The sequence below is a fragment of the Anolis sagrei genome, chromosome 1 (genome assembly GCF_037176765.1).
Source record: "Anolis sagrei isolate rAnoSag1 chromosome 1, rAnoSag1.mat, whole genome shotgun sequence".
Taxonomy (NCBI): domain Eukaryota; kingdom Metazoa; phylum Chordata; class Lepidosauria; order Squamata; family Dactyloidae; genus Anolis; species Anolis sagrei.
In genome coordinates this window covers 236,525,116-236,541,780 of record NC_090021.1, presented here as the reverse complement: position 1 = coordinate 236,541,780, position 16,665 = coordinate 236,525,116, and the positions used below count along the sequence as shown (strand labels likewise).

General features: G+C 46.5%; 1 protein-coding gene across 8 annotated transcripts in view; it reads left to right on the top strand.

Annotated features, from left to right (window-relative positions):
• Positions 1-696: 696 nt before the first annotated feature.
• SYT7 (synaptotagmin 7) overlaps positions 697-16,665 on the top strand; it is a 274,392-nt gene continuing 258,423 nt past the window's right edge. For 3 of the 8 annotated variants that reach the window (XM_060770807.2, XM_060770826.2, XM_060770817.2), the window contains exon 1: positions 699-1,394. In XM_060770807.2, the coding sequence (XP_060626790.1) occupies positions 1,367-1,394 (28 nt within the window). In that variant the 5' untranslated portion in view covers positions 699-1,366. Of the gene's footprint in view, positions 1,395-16,665 lie in introns of all 8 variants that reach the window. The other 5 variants (XM_060770798.2, XM_060770780.2, XM_060770790.2 and 2 more) reach the window with 4 other exon arrangements.

Sequence of the window (16,665 nt, the reverse complement as noted above, 5' to 3'; positions counted from 1 at the left end):
CCTTTCAGTACCAGAAACGGGGGGGGGGGGGGGGAATAGAGACAGGCCCTCTACACTGCCATATCATTCAAATAATCCAAGCAGGTAATCCACATTTGAACTGGATTATCTTAATCCACACTGCCATATAGTCCAGTTCAAAGCAGATAATCCGGATTTTATATGGCAGTGTAGAATGGGCCTTTGATAGAATATGTCTTAAAGCTTTTTTTCTTCTTTTTGGGCAAGGCGAGCAATATCTATACACCTCAAGGCACCCACGATTCTAAGGCTCCCTCTACACTGCCATTATCTGCTTAACCCGGGTTATATGGCAGTGAGACTCATATAGTCCAGTTCAAAGCAGATAATCTGGGATCCGATCCTGGGATACAAAGACAGTGTAGAAGGGGCCATAGGCACACCTTGCTTTTAGAGGTGTTTATATAGGGGAGAGCAGTAAAAACACTACGCAGCACCCCCGGGATAGTTCTTAATAACTATATAGGCAGCCTTTTCTGGGCTGGAAGGGGTGGTATCCAGAAACGAACCGTAAAGGGGAAAGGGCTCCCCCTAGTCTCCCTTCCTCCGCAGGCAGGAGGGTCCCTCCCCCGTCCGCTTTGGGGCGTGGCCTAGACCAAGGCACCTGCTCTGCCCCCGCCCCGCCCCGCCCCGCCCCAGCCCTTGATCGTGTGAACCCGAGGAAGCGCCTAGGAAGCACCCTCCTCCTCCTCCTCCTCCTCCTCCTTCTTCTCAGGCGGCGAACCTTCCAAGCGCTTTGGCTCGGATGCCGCCAAGATCCGCGCTCCTCCCGCCCTCTCTCCCTCCCGAAGAGGGGCAGCAACAGCGGGAGGCGTCACTCCCCTTCCTGGCTGAGCCTCCTTCCTTCGCCTTGCAGTTTCCTCTCCCGCCAGCAGCGAGCAGCCACCGGACGCGAAAAGGGAGGCGCGCGCACAAGAGAGAGAGCGCGAGAGCGAGAGAGCGCGCGCCTGCACACAGAAACGCGCGCGCGCACACACACACACACACACGCCCCTCCATCCAGCGAGGGGAGGGCTCCGGAGGCTTGGCATGTTCCTGGGTGGACGGGGACCAGTCACTTAGCGAGCCCCTGCCGCCGCCGCTGCTCCTGGGCTGCCTCCGCCTCATGCCGCTCTCTCCCGCCGCCAGCTGGGGCTCCAACCTGTTCGTGGAGGTCACTCTTGGGCCGCCGGCAGCCTGTGGCTTCCCCGCCTCGCCTCCTCCGCCTAGCAGCAGCAGCAGCAGCAGCGTCTGAGGGTCTCGCCCGCGGGGAGAAGGAGGAGGAGCCGGAGCCCCACCGCCACACACGCCCCCAGGCAGAGCCCCGGAGGGATTTACTCGGGGTGCAACAGGAGCCGAGGGGAAAATGTACCTCGACCCAGAGGCCACCAAAGGTAAGCCGGGCATCTCGTTGCACACCTGTCGGGCGGCGAGCGGGCGCCAGGAACCGCCGCCTTTGGTTTGGGCGCGAGGCGAAGGGAGGGGGAAGGCGGGGGTCGGGGCGCGGATCGGCATACCTGGAGGAGGAAAGGAGCGGAGGAGGCCGGAGCCTGATTGGGAGGGAGAGAGGGAGGGAGGGAAGGGGAGAGAAGCGCGTCCTGAGGGTGGGTCGCCTGGAAGGGCGGGGAGGCTGCGAAGGAGGGCTCAGCCTTGGGCTCTCAAGGTGGAGGTTTCGAGGCGGAAGGGTCGTCGATTGAGCTTGGGGCGTGTTGCGCTCCCTCCCTCTCTCCCTTGGCCCCCAGACCCCTCCGTTTTCCCACGGCCGGACCCGCGGAGTTTCCCTCCCTCCCGAAGTTGGGGCGCTCTTTCCCGGTCCCTTTCCCCGCCCCTGCCCAGCCCCAACCTCGGAAGGCAGAGCGCGCCGACCTGCCTGGCATCCTTCCCCGCGGCTTCCCTCTCGCAGCCATCCATTCCTTGCCCGCGAGCGTTTGGGGTTTGTGTGTGTTTTTTCCTTGGAGAGAACGTGGCCGCGGTGCTTTTGCTGGCGAGGCTGGAAGGAAGGAAGCGGTGCGTCAAGGGTGGCGGCACCTCCACGAACTCCCCACCCAGGCCACCCTCTGGGCCTGCTTCGCCGTCATCCTCGTTGGTTCCCTCCAACCCTTCCCAGAACCTGTGGAAAGATGACCCTTCTTTTGGCGGCCTCTTTCTCAGTCAGAAGCAGGGAAAGGAGCGCGTGTTTTGCCTTTGAGTGGGTGCCTTGGAGAAGAGGAGTTATTTTCAGCACCCAGCTGGTAAAGCAGAGATGATTGAGGAGGAAGTCATGTTCAGCCTAGAACTTCTCCTCTTCAGCCTCCATATTCTTGGGGGTGCACTGGCCACATTGAAATGGGTCAAGTCGCCAGTTGCCCAATCACTTGTCAAAATGGGAGGCCTCTGGTTTGCTGCCGCAAGCAAGAAAGCCCACTTGACTCATGAAAATGCCTTTGAGGTATAGGCTTCAGGGATCATCCAGTGAAAAATCCCTCACAGGGGCCAGAATTTGCAATCCCTGAGGATTGCATGTGATTTTGGAGGAGACAGAAACTTTCTTTTTTGCTTGCATTATAATGTAGTGCAGCATGAGCATTTTATTCACTGGCCAGAATGGGATAAAGGTAAAGGTTTTCCCCTGACACTAAGTCCAGTTGTGTGGGACTTGTGGGAGGGGGGGGGGAGGGGTGCTCATCTCCATTTCTAAGCCAAAGAGCTGGCATTGTCCGTAGACACACCCAAGGTCATGTGGCCGGCATGGCTACACAGAATCATAGAATAATAGAATTATAGAATCATAGAGTTGGAAGAGACCTCCATCCAAGGGCCATCCAGTCCAACCCCTTGCCAAGAGGCAAGAAAATTGCATTCAAAGCACCCCCAACAGATGGTCATCCAGCCTCTGTTTAAAAGCTTCCAAAGAAGGAGCCTCCACCACTCTCCGGGGCAGAGAGTTCCACTGCTGAACTGCTCTCACAGTCAGGAAGTTCTTCTGTCAGGAATCTCCTTACCTGTAGTTTGAAGCCATTGTTCTGTGTCCTAGTCTCCAGGGCAGCAGAAAACAAGCTCCCTCCTCCTTATGACTTCCTCTCATGTATTTATACATGGTCCTCATCATGTCTCCTCTCAGCCTTCTCTTCTTCAGGCTAAATATGCCCAGATCTTTAAGCCACTCCTCATAGGGCTTATTCTCCAGACCCTTGATCATTTTAGTCATCCTCCTCTGGACACATTCCAGCTTGTCAATATCTCTCTTCAATGGTGGTGCCCAGAACTGGACACAGACCTCACAACCATTGTCACAATCATGAAACTGTGTGTAGGGGAAATGCCACGTGCAGCTTCATTACCTCCTTGGGTGAAGGTTGTCCACCCGAGGCCCTCCAAGCTAAGTTTAAAAGCCCTGGGCCTTTGATCAAGAGTGAGCTGTCCCTTCCACAATGGCCTACTAGGTGTTGAAAGAGACTTAGACATGCTAGAGACTCGAAAGAGAGAAACTGCAGGGAGAAGAGAGGGTGCTGCCCTTGGCTCTGTCCTCCACTTTGACTGATCACCCACTTGTAGGATTCCCCCACTACAACATTACTCCTGAAATGTGGTTCTCAACATTTTTTTAAAAAATTGCATGTCCTTGTCCTTGAAGGGAAGATGGCTGCAAAGGCAAAGGGGTGGCTTCTAGCCATAATGACAAGATAGACCCTCCATATGCAGGACTTGAGGCTTAGGACAAATGGGAAATGGTGTGTGTCTCATGCTCCGCTTATACACTTCTCATAATTTCACTGATCCCTCTTTGGAAAGACAAGGGGAAGTTTTAGAGCTGCTGGCTGACATTCCAAGCAGTGAGCTTGTCTCTTCCTGCTTGTTCATCAGATACTTAGGGTCTGTTTCTATATTGTATTTATGGTTTCTATATAGTATTTATTATTTATTTAATTAAGATGTTTCTAACCCCACTCTGCTGAACTTGTTGACCAAAAGGTCGCAGGTTTGAATCTGGGGAGTGGCGTGAGCTCCCGCTGTTAGCTCCAGCTTCTGCCAACCTAGTAGTTCAAAAACACGCAACTGTGAGTAGATCAATAGGTACTACTCTGGCAGGAAGGTAACGGCGCTTCATGCAGTCATGCCAGCCACATGACCTTGGAGGTGTCTACAGACAATGCTGGCTCTTTGGCTTAGAAATAGAGATGAGCACCACTCCCCAGAGTTGGACACAACTAGACTTAATGTCAAGGGAAACCTTTGCCTTTACTAACCCCACTTTTAGACCCACTTATGCTCCCATACACACGAAATCAATCAGCCTTAGCAATATTCTAGGACAAGCATTACTGATAAATAATAAATAATAAATAGGGTATGTGGCGTGTTCCCTCTCTCAACACTGTAAAACTTGTTGTCCTTTACTCCACTTTTGTTCAAGTACAGGTAGAAGGAACAGGCAGCATCTACCCTCTGTAGTGTTCACTATTCATGGTTGGTTATTATGTATATAATTTCCTGTTCAGAACAGTTGTACTTTTCTTTCTAGTCTCATCTCAGCTTTTGTCAGCCTCTAAAACTGTTCTTGTGTACTGTAAAATAGAGGAGCAGAAAGAACCGTTCATAATGCTCCAGGAAATAGAGGCGGCCAGTCCAGTAAAGAACAGAATAGCATTGCAGGGGTTTTCACATTTTCTGTGCATTTTTGCCAGTTAATTTTTCCCAGCTGCACTACACAACACAGAAAAGTACACTATGGTATATTAAGCTGCCAAATGCTACTCCAAGATTTTTTGAGTAACTCCCATGACTGAAAACAACAACACCTTAGTCTATCCATAATTGCTTCATTGTCAGTCTGCTTCCTTTGTGAGGATTTCTTGCTAGAAAAACTGAGACTCTGCATATTGTTTTTGAAGTGAAGGAACTGTGGGAAGAGAGCTCTACATAGATTGCCTTGAGCACCTCGAAGGGAAAGTGTGATAAAATGGGAAAGCAACACAAGAGTTCTGCTATCAGCCTTATGACTGCCAGGCTGTATATGGAGACCCAGTGCCAGATTATTACAAGACAAAGACATTACTAGACCAGGACGAACCCAAAATGCAGTTCGTACAATACAACTCAGAATAGCAAGTTGCAGGTTCATGAGTACAGTATGATAATGGATCTGTTAGTCCTCCACTGTTGATCCTCTGCTTTTGAAATCAGGTTACTTCCACAGCCTACCTGCCACACAGCTCTCTGAATTTGTCTTCAAATATCCTTATGTTGGCAACCTACATAGTTTGCCCACATCTCACTAACCAATCAACTATTACATTTTCTTTCTTCTTCAGATTCTATTTTAAAAGGGCAGATGCTTATGTATGCAGTCTCCACCTTCTGCAATTACAGGAGGTATTCTGCCCTTCATAATGGCAAAGCTACCAGTATACTTAAGTGTTTTTGCACTTAAGGAGCTCAGTAACATCAAAGAGATGTATGCCCTTCAGGTTAGTGTTTTCCCCAGAAATAATTGTATTATTGATTGTCCTGCTTCTGTAGGGAAGTGTGTATGTATGTATGTGTCTTCAAGCCACCTGTCGACTTAGCTCAGTGGTTCTCAACCTATGGGTCCCCAGATGTCTTCAATTCCCAGAAATCCTAACAGCTGGTAAACTGGCTGGGATATCTGGGAGTTGTAGGCCAAAACACCTGGGGACCCACAGGTTGAGAACCATGGACTTAGCTGATCCCATACATTTCTTAAGCAAGGAATACTCAGAGGTAGATTTGCAAGTTCCTTCCTTTAAAGCAGGCATGGACAAATGTTGGTCATCCAAGTGTTTTGGATTTCAGCTCCCAGAAATTCTAGCTAGCTTACCAGCTGATAGGAACTGAAGGAGTTGAAGTCCAAAACCCCAGGAGGGCCAAAGTTTGCTTAATGCCTATCCCTACTCTAAAATATAGCCTATAACACCTGGTATCCCTTGGTAGTCCCCTATACTTAACAGGGCTGATCCTGGGTTGCTTCCACCAAAGGATCAGGTGCCTTTAGGGTATTGGGTATTCTGCATTAAACAGAATATTGATTTTCTATGCTTTTCAGACATTGCTAATTTCCAAAAGAGTTTTGAACCATTCCCAGAAGGGCTGCACTGTTATGTTCTGGAGCTCACTCTGTGGAAAACATCTCAGACATATTTTCTTATAGATGATCGTTGATTTTAGTGGGACTTCCTTCCGGGAAGCTGTTTCAGCAATCAGTCTGTTACGTTTTTTGTTTTTTTTTTTAAAAAAAACTCAAGTGAGGAAAGTAGCAGAATTAAAGAGGAGCGGGCATTGTATTTACCCTCCTTTCCCTCCCTGCAATTACACAGTAATTCAAAGAATGGTGTTATTGACACTTAACTGCACATTACTTTTTGAAAGCCTAGAAATCTCACTGGAGTGATAAAAAATGAAGAACAAGCCATATTCTGAATGGAGCTAATTGAAATCAAAAGTAATATTCTGTCACACCTTGTCGAAATTACTGCTAGATTAGGTGGCTAATCCATGTTCTGATTGTAATCATCAAGCAATACCTTTCCTGGGTCTGTGACAGTGGAGTTATGTGGGGAAGTGCAGCATAATTGTCCCCTTCGCCCCTGGGTGGCATGGAAGCATTTTTGGCAGAATTGAAGGTGCCAAGTAGTCTGCAAATGGCCACTTTTTGCCCTTCTCTGCCCAAAAACAAAAGCTGGGAACTTGTTACTGATAGGGGAGGGACTGGCCAAAGCTACAGTGGATTATAAGCAGGCAATGATTGCACTAACTAGATAATAGTGTGTGTTCCTTCCTCTGTTTCCCATTCCACCCACATCGGAGGGTCTTGAGGGGGTGTAACCCAAAAAACTCTGGGCAAGATTAATTCACCATAGGGCATGAAGTCACAAGGAGCCTACCGTATGGTCAGTGTGACATGCACTGTGACATATTGAGACAAATTCTGCATTGGACATTATTCTTTTCTAATGATTAAGAACCTTTACTGTAACTCAAAAGTTTTCTCCTCTCCCGCCCACCAACCTTTTTGCAAATCTCTCTATTTTGCATTAACTGTGATTTGACATGGCAGATGGGTCTATTCTCTTCTTTAGTGATAATACGTTAATCATAACCTCACACTTGAAAGCAGACCTCTTTGTGAATTCTTAACTTAAATTCTAGGTCATGTTAGGCACACAGTTCTGTAGCTATGGATGGAATGAGTACAGTCACATGCATATGCCAGAAAGTGTTGCTTCAGTCACTCTTCAAATTTTGGCAGGTGAGGAGGATGCATATTATTTCATTGTCTCTGGTTAGCATAACTGTTCCTGTCTTAAGAGGAAGGCATTGTATCTTGGTATTTGAGGGTAAGATACATGCCCCCTTAGCAAACTCAAGCTGCCACCTAGGACTGCTACTTTTAAAGATGTACAGCTGGATTGCTGTCTGTGCGCTAAGTGTGGTACAAACAAAATGAAGCTACCAAGTAGAGATGGCTTAGCTGAAGCATTTATTTTATAATATTTACAGTATTTATATTCTGCCCTTCTCACCCCAGAGATGACTCAGAGCAGATCACAGAACACATATACGGCAAACATTCAATGCCAATTACACAAGGACAAGACAGACAACAGATAGTGGTATGTATATAGGCTATTTCCCATCATTCGGCATCTTTGGAAGCTGTGCTTGGTTTCGGCCACAGGGGGTGCTGTTGCTCAGTCTCCTTGCCGAAGAGCTTTCTTTGTTCGTAAACTTCCTATTTTTTTCGGATCAAAACACCGTGCCAAAACTAAAATACCTCCGCGCTTTAATGCGGTTCCTTTTTATCTCTTTACATTTGTTTTTGAACTGCTAGGTTGACAGAAGCTGGGCTAAAGGTCAGGTGCTCAACCTGACCTGGTCTTTGAACTGTCGACCTTCTGGTTGGCAAGATTTATTGCAGCTTGGTGATTAACCTGCTGTGCTAAAGCATTGTGGGAGGACTCACTGTCTTGTAGAGAGTATACCAGTGGAAGGTTCACAAAAGGACTTGGGGATTTTGAAAGATGAGGAGACATTTTATTCAATTGATACATACAATGGAAGAAGTTTAGAGAAACTCATTGGGAGCTGACAGCATATTCAACATACATGGAGAACAAGGGAAAGAACCAGCAAGGGAAGATAGTTTAGATCTAGCCGTGAAAAGCTTTGAAGGTGAAAAATAGGGTAGTCAAAGCAGCAGTCTCTTAGTTCACACTTCTATTTAGAGTGAGAAGACAGAGAGTGGAGTGCTTTTGTGAAGAATAAATACAAAGAGAAGATGGTAGCAGCGTTACTGAAGCCTGTTCACTATTACTTCTGCTTGACAGTGTCATTTTGGTGCCTGTGTCTCATAAACTGATTAGGGCCCTCAGAATAAAAGCCACTTTGCTGTGTGATATATTATTAATTACGATTGAAGAGATAAACTAGAATCCAGATGCCCAGCAACAAGAGGAGAGACAAAGATAAAAGGGTGTAAAAACTAAGAGTGTTAAAAGAGGCCTGCAAACTTTCTGCCTTCTGGATGTTGTTGAACTTCAACAGCCAGCATTTGCCACCAATGACCCTGTTGGAGATATTTATTGGGATTTGTGATCCAACAACACTTGGAGCACCCCATAAACCCACCCTTAGTCTCAAGAAGGGGCTTGTATAATCACAGACCAAATTGTGAACTGGTTTGAGTCTCATGCTGTGAGAAAAGCAGGATATGAAAGAAACAAAATATCAGTTTGGAAGGTCATGGATTTGCTATGCATGCTTCCAGAAAGCAGTTTATCATTCGAAAATCTATTCTTTATTATGAATTAACTAATCCAGAATAAGATGCTTGGTTAAATAAGTATTTCTTCCATTCAATTAAAAGGGGTGATAATTAAAAAGGCTTGGGGCAAACAGTTGTCCCAAGGTATATGTAAATGATTAGCTATCAAAAATAGTTTACTACACAGGGCCTTTAATCATCTAGTTAGCATATTTCATATCACTCTGCAAAGAGATGAGGAAAATACTTCCTTGCTTCCTTAGAGTCTTTTATCATTTGCCAACACCAAGTCAAGGATGTTGACTAATTTATCATGTAGTAATATTCAATCAAGTTATGACATCCTTTCTGTTTGTGGATGAAAAACTGTGTTAAAGAGCAGGGCCAGGCATCCTTGGATGCTTTTTGTGACCAAGTAATGACAGGGCTCTCTATGAACTAGAAGAAGTTATTTGTTTTTGGAATACAACTGCCAGAGCTCCACATCTGCTACCATGGCTTTTCCAGGCTCAGTTCTGCCACATCAGAGCTTACCTTTTTAGGAATGTGATGGTGAGGGACATGGACGATTGAGCATAGGTCAAGTATGATTTACAGACAGAACTGTAGGGTGCTTTATTATGTAACTGGCTTGCTGGCCTTCCAGAGAAAACCAAGGGAGTTAAAAGAGGCAATAAGACCAGGTCTGAAAGCAGCAGACCTTCATGTTCCTTCTTTAAGAGCAGCATCCCCATCATTTTGTTTTCATTGTGGTAGCATTTGGTAGTCCTCTTAGTCTGCTTTAGCATAAAACAGTGGTTCTCAACCTGTGGGTCCCCAGGTGTTTTGGCCTATAACTTCCAAAAATCCCAGCCAGCTATTAGGATTTCTGGGAGTTGAAAGCCCGCATAAAAAGTGTCATAAAAAGTCATATAACAATCCAGTAGCATCTGGATTGGCATAAAAAGTCATATAACAATCCAGTAGCATCTTTGAGACTAACTAGGAAGAAGAACCATCTTACACAAAGTTTTGTTGACTCTGTCCATTTCCTGAAGTGCAAATAACTCATATTTACATTTTGTGTGATGGACAAAGACTCCAGGCTTTGATTCTCTACTCAGCCAGGAAACCTGCTGGGTGACTTTAGGCAAGTTTTCCTAACCTCAGAGGAAGGTAACAGTGAACTCCTACTAACCAAATGTTAACAAGAAAATCCTAGGATAGGTGGACCTTAGAGTTGCTATGAATAGGGAATGGCTGGATAGCACAAACCGGCAATAATAATGCTACATTTATGGCCGACCTTTCCTTCTATGAACAGAGAGCACATAGATGGCTCACTCTTCCAAGCAAAGGTAGGTAGGCTGAGACAGAGGGAAGAATTTGAGGTCCTCCAATAGACTTGAACTTGCATTTCCAGGTTCTCTGGCCCACGATGTGACCACTACACCTCAGCTCACCTCCCTCTGATTTCTGGGCAACCACTGCTCTTGTGTCCAAGGGTAGGACTTTTGTGCTCACTTCTTTCCTGTGCAGAAAAAGGTTGTTTCCCGAAAATGTTGCCTTGGGCACTCTCATGGGGTCCATCTCCTCCAGGCATGGGCAAACTTGAGCCCTCCAGGGGTTTTGGACTTCAACTCCCACAATTCTGAATTGTGGGAGTTAAAGTTCAAAACACCTGGAGGGCTGCAAGTTTGCCCATGCTTGCTGTACCCAGTCTTGGCTACTTCTCTATTAGGATGCAAGAGATCTGTTTTTTGGGTTGTTATAGGTTTTTCGGGCTATATGGCCATGTTCTAGAAGCATTCTCTCCTGACGTTTCGCCAGCATCTATAGCAAGCATCCTCAGAGATTGTGAGGTCTGCTTTTTTTTTTGGAGGGGGGGAGGCACATTAAAATGGTTACTTCACGAAAAATGAGAATGACCACAGTCGGAACAAGACTCCTAAATGCCCCTCTGAATCCGATCCCCCGAAATGGGGATAAGGAGGGGGGGGGGGTGAGTTTTGGAAGCGCCTGTGCCAGGAGACCCAGAGTGAGGAGAGAGTGGGAAGGAAGGCGACGCCAGAAGGCCCCTTGGAGAGCAAAGCCGGTTAAAAATAAGATGGAACAACCATGTTTTTCTTGAAGAAGGTTGCACCCTCGGAGGAGTGAGCTCTATGGTCCGGCGCTGCTTCACCTGCCATGGCTCTCTCCACCAGTCCAGAGGGAAGGCGAGAGGAAGCAAGGGAGAGGCGCTCTTGCGGGCTGCCTGCCTCCACGCCCCTCTCCTCCTTGCGCCGGGGCTCCTGGGGAGAAGCTTCCCCTCCGGGCCTTGTGTGTTTGGATGGATACCCAAGGGGGAGTGGGCGCTGCAATCCCGGCGAAAGGAAGGGAGCTCTTCTTCCCCTTCTCACAGAGGAGCCACGGGAAGGAAAGGCGGCCCTTTCGATGCCTCTACATTGGGAAGAAGGAGGGGAGGGAGCCATCAAGGCCCTCTTTTCCCTCCGCTGCCCCGCCCCTTGTGTATCCAAACCGGATCCCGTTCCAGAGGTTACCTGAGGCTAGGGAGGGCGCGCCTCGATCCCTTTTCAAAGCCGCGTCCCCTTGCTATTGTGTGCCTCCCCCTTCTTGCTGTTTCCATCCTAATTCTTGCTCAGTTAAGTCCCCCCCCCCTCCCACCATCTCCAGCGTCCAAATCTGGATCTCTTTCAGAAGGTTATCTGGGGCTAGGAAGGTGGACCGCGATCCTTTTTGAGAAGCAGCTTCCCTTTGCTGTTGCATCCTCCGGCACCCCCTTTTCCAGTCTAGTTCTTGCTAAATCCCCCCTCCCCCCGTGTCTCTGGGTCCGATGCTCTTTTCGATGCTCGTTGGCTCAGGCCCATCCCTTCCTCTTTCTCCAGCCCTTTGTCGTTTCGAAGCAATGGACCACTTTGGCAACCAAAGCTGGGCTGTGGGCTCGAGGAGGGAGATGTCCCTGCTCGAAGCCCCGATCTCGCGCCCAAAGCCCCTCCGACCGCCTCTCCTCGGCCTCGATCCCGCCCACTCGCGGCCAAAATCCCCCCCCCCCCCCGTGGCCGTCAGGTGCCCAACCATCCCGGAATAGCTCCCGCGTCGTGTTCCCTTCCCAGCCAAGCGGCAGGCGAGGTCAGGCGCATAAAATGAAGCCCCGTTTTGGGGCTAGAAACACTCTGTCCCCCCCCCCCCCTCTTTCGCCCGATGGTGGTCCGAAGGAAGAGAGCTCTCCTCCCACCCAAAAAGAAATGGGGAAGAGAGGGAGGGGTGTCGGGGATGGGAGAGAAACCTTCCGAAGAAGAGAGGCGCTGGAAGCTGTGTCGCCGCCTCTCCTTCCTTCCTTCCTTCCTTCCTTCCTTCCTTCCTTCCTTCCTTCCTTCCTCTCGACAAGAGGCAAAGAGACCGGGAAATGAAGACAGATTCAGATAATATCATAGCTGCCACCCCCGAAGCCCTAAGCGATCCACTATACAATATCTGTAATGAATTTAACAGGGACCCGGTTTTATAAGGTCAGCCAGCGAGGCTGCAATCAAGGAAGGTGTCTTCAGTGAGCAGAGAGCAAGTGCAAGGGGAGGGAGGGAGGAGGCAGGCAGGCAGGCAGGCCTGGCACCCAAAAACACACTGAGGCTCTTTCTCCCAGGGGCTCTCAACCTGTGGGTACCCCGACGCTTTGGCCTTCAACTCCCAGAAATCTTAACAGCTGGTAAACTGACTGGGATTTCTGGGAGTTGCAGGCCAAAACACCTGGGGAACCACAGGTTGGGAACCACTGCTAGGGAAACCTAGGGGAGCAGCAGGTTAAAGCACTGAACTGCTGAACTTGCGGACCAAAAGGTTGGTGGTTCAAATCCAGGGAGTGGGGTGAGCTCCCACTGCTAGGCCCAGCTTCTGCCAACCTAGCAGTTTGAAATTATGCAAGTGTGAGTAGATCAATAGGTACCACTTCTGCGGGAAGGTATCATGCCAGCCACATGACCTTGGAGGCATCTATGGACAATGCCAGCTCTTTGGCTTAGAAATGGAGATGAGCAGCAACCCCCAGAGAAGGACACAACTAGACTTAATGTCACCCTAAACTTTTACCTTATACTTGAGCATCCATGGATCCACAGGGGTCCTGGGACCAAGCCTCAGCAGATACCAAGCAGATACATTTCTCTTCCATGGAGGGGTGGGCGGCTCTGATGGGGGCAAGATGCTGGACTCTTTCCCAGTGCTTGACTTTTAGACAGAAAGATGGGGAATGCTTGTTTTGTGCCTTCAAATCAAATCTGACTTTACAGTGACCCTCTCATGGAATTGTCATTGACAAAATTTATTCAGATGATGTTTGCCATTGTCTTCCTCTGAGGCTGAGAGAGTATGATTTGCTCAAGCAGGGATTTGAACTCTTCATTTCCTAGAGCCTTAGTCCAAGGAGCAAGCATCATGCTGGCTCTCAAGTCATTCATATATAATGAAATCTGCAAGCCCTGTTCCCAGACTCCTCACTTTAGCTGGACCTGAATTGTGTATCTCCATAGAGCAGTGTTTCTCAACCTGGGGGTTGGGACTCCTTGGGGGGGGGGGGGGTGGTCACGAGAGGGTGTCAGAGGGATCACCAAAGACCATCAGAAAACACAGTATTTTCTGTTGGTCTTGGGGGTTCTGTGTTGGAAGTTTGGCCCAATTCTATTGTTGGTGGGATTCAGAATGCTCCTTGATTGTAGATGAACTATAAATCTCAGCAACTACAGCTCCCAAATGTCAACTTCTATTTTCCCCAAACTCCATCAGTGTTCACTTTTAGGCATATTGAGTATTCGTGCCAAGTTTGGTCCAGATCCATTATTTAGTCCACAGCGTTCTCTGGATGTAGATGAACTACAACTTCAAAACTCAAGATCAGTGCTCACCAAACCTTTTTAGTATTTTCTGTTGGTTATGGGAGTTCTGTGTGCCAAGTTTGGTCCAATTCCATTGTTGGTGGCATCAGAATGCTCTTTGATTGTACATCAACTACAAATCCCAGCAACTACAACTACAAAATCAATCCCCTCCCAACCCCAATTTGGGTGTATCTGGTACTTGTGCCAAATTTGGCCCAGTGAATGAAAATACATCCTGCATATCAGATATTTACATTATGATTCATAACAGTAGCAAAATTACAGTTATGAAGTAGCAACAAAAATAATTTTATGGTTGGGGGTTACCACAACATGAGGAACTGTATTAAGGGGTCGCAGCATTAGGAAGGTTGAAAAACACTGCCATAGAGCATCCTAAAATAGTTGGAAACTTGAAGGTAGAGCTATAGGTTGCCATTTTGGTTATTGCTGCTTGATGAAGAATAGTATTTTCTCTGGCATGAGTAAACAGACTAGCCAGCCAATGAACAGTTATCTCTTACATCTACCAGTGAGGACAAAAACACTCACATTGCCCTTCATATTTTACAGTAGATAGTATTTTCTTGCAAGTCTTTCTAAATGAAAAGAAAAATCACATATGGACTGTTTCTCACAGCCAAAGGACATTGCATGTTTAAACAAGCTGATATACCTTGTGAACTTTTAAAGCTAAAATGGAAACCATTAGCTATTCTCTCAGAGTTAAGTTTAGCAGATGACTGCCTTACTAAGTCAGAAAGCCCCATAGGAGCTAGGGCAAGTACAAGCAACCTCTGCTTTTGGTGTCCTTATCTTTGTCACAACTCTAACCTAAGCTGCAGCAACTCTCTTGCTAAACTCACCCCCAGATCTGCCAACTTGAAAAAGCGTGAGTCAGAGACCTTTCAGACCATGAGATTTAGATTTAAGTCACATTTCTCAGAAGTTATATTTAAATTACATTCTTTCATTTCCTTGGTTTATGACCATGGCACATGCTGCAGGCGTGTTCTCTTTGTAGCTGTGAAAGCTAGAGGATTTCCTTTTTAAAATACATTCCCTTCTTCATTATCAGAATCTGAGAATCTCAAGGCTATGCATTTGAAATGGCAAGAGCCAGAACCAAATTATCCTAGGAGATGAACACTAGGTGGACAGGTGCTTGGGACAGACTTGGGCCAGCCAGTTTTGCTCTATGCTTGGGACAACTAGGCACTACAATGATAATATTGCAATGTATTTATTATGTATGACATTGATTTATTATATCTATGTCCCACCTTTTCTCAAAGGCTAAATGAACCTATCCCCATTTTATCCTCAAATATAATTTAAGAGGTGATGGCAACTCTACAAGGTCAGCAAATGAACTTGACAATGGATGAGGGAAGAACTGAGTATTGGTTACGCGGGTCTACTTCATATGAGTATCAGTTACTCTGGTCTACCTCATATTTCTTATAAGAAAATATACTCCTTCCCTTGCTAATTCTATCTCCTCAATCTTATGCCAGCACATATTGTATCAGGGTGGCTTCTAAGCACCTCTCCATCCCATCTCATCCCATCCCATCTGTTTCCTCTTCATTTTGATTTCGCTCCTTTCTTCCCCTCCATGCCTTCCTGAGAGTCCTATCTGTGATCAGCTTGTTTAGGCCTGCAGGAAGCAAGACAGATGGGTACCCAGGTGAGATTGCCATGATGATGCAGAATAAGAAGAATGTGAAGCAGGAAGGGAGAGGTGACCTTGTGTTAAGTTAATCAAGTCTGAGGGGAAAATGACCAATCATAGAGAGGCAGATAACAGCAGGGCTACTGTGAGAGTCTGCAGAGATGATGGGATAGACATGGGAAATGTTCATGGTCTTGAAGGCATCATTGTAACCTCTTCATTATTCATGTTATTTTTTGACAGTGACTACATTCTTGGTTTTATGATTGTGTACTAGCAATATTTATGTGGTCAAGCAATGCAGCAGATAATAACAATAATTATATTGCAAGGAAAGTGTTTCTAAAAACGGAAGATACTCACTTAACCAACAGGAATGGATATTTACCCAAAATGTCATTCCACTAGAATCTAGCTATAGACTAGCTATAGACTACTTATACAGTTATTCCTTTTTTGTTTGTTTCTTTGTATGTTGGTTTAAATTAAATTGCTATAGTTTGTGGATAATTATTTCAATCTATGTGTGGAAATGAAATTTTTTAACCCTAGAACAGTGGTTCTCAACCTTCCTAATGCCATGACCCCTTAATACAATTCCTCATGTTGTGGTGACCCCCAAACATAAAATTATTTTTGTTGCTACTTCATAATTGTAATTTTGCTAGTGTTATGAATTGTAATGTAAATATCTGATATGCAGGATGTATTCTCATTCACTGGATGAAATTTGGCACAAATACCCACATTTGAATACTGGTGGGTTGGGGGGATTTATTTTGTCATTTGGGAGTTGTAGTTACTGGGATTTATAGTTCACCTACAATCAAAGAGCTTTCTGAACCCCACTTCCCACACAGAACCCCCATGACCAACAAAAAATCCTGTGTTTTCTGATGGCCTTTGATGACCCTCAGGTTGAGGAACGCTCCCTAGAAGATCACAGTCCTGCTCCCAGTTACCAATGTGTAAGTCTTATTTTAAGCTGGTGGAATTTAACCAGTTTAATCAAAGAATGTAGATGAAGGGTATGCTTTGGGAGTAGGAGTAGTGCTTTTTCCATATCACCAGGGACATTGAGCTAGAAAGATGGTGAGAAAATATACTAGTAGCTCATGTGTTATTTTCTGTTGCCCAGTTGAAGTAATTACTAGTTGGCAGAGCATGGAAATCACTGTTTAGAACTGAAAGTGGACATCAGGACCAAAAGTTCAGAGGAAGGTTGCTAGAAGATTTCACCTTTCTCCTCATGGCACATAAGAGAGAGTGCCTAACTGCCCCCTACCTTTTTATATTCATGGTTTGAGCAGATTGAAGTTATATGCATGCACTATGAAAAAATCCCAGCTACCTAGTTACTTGGACACCTACAATTTAGATGC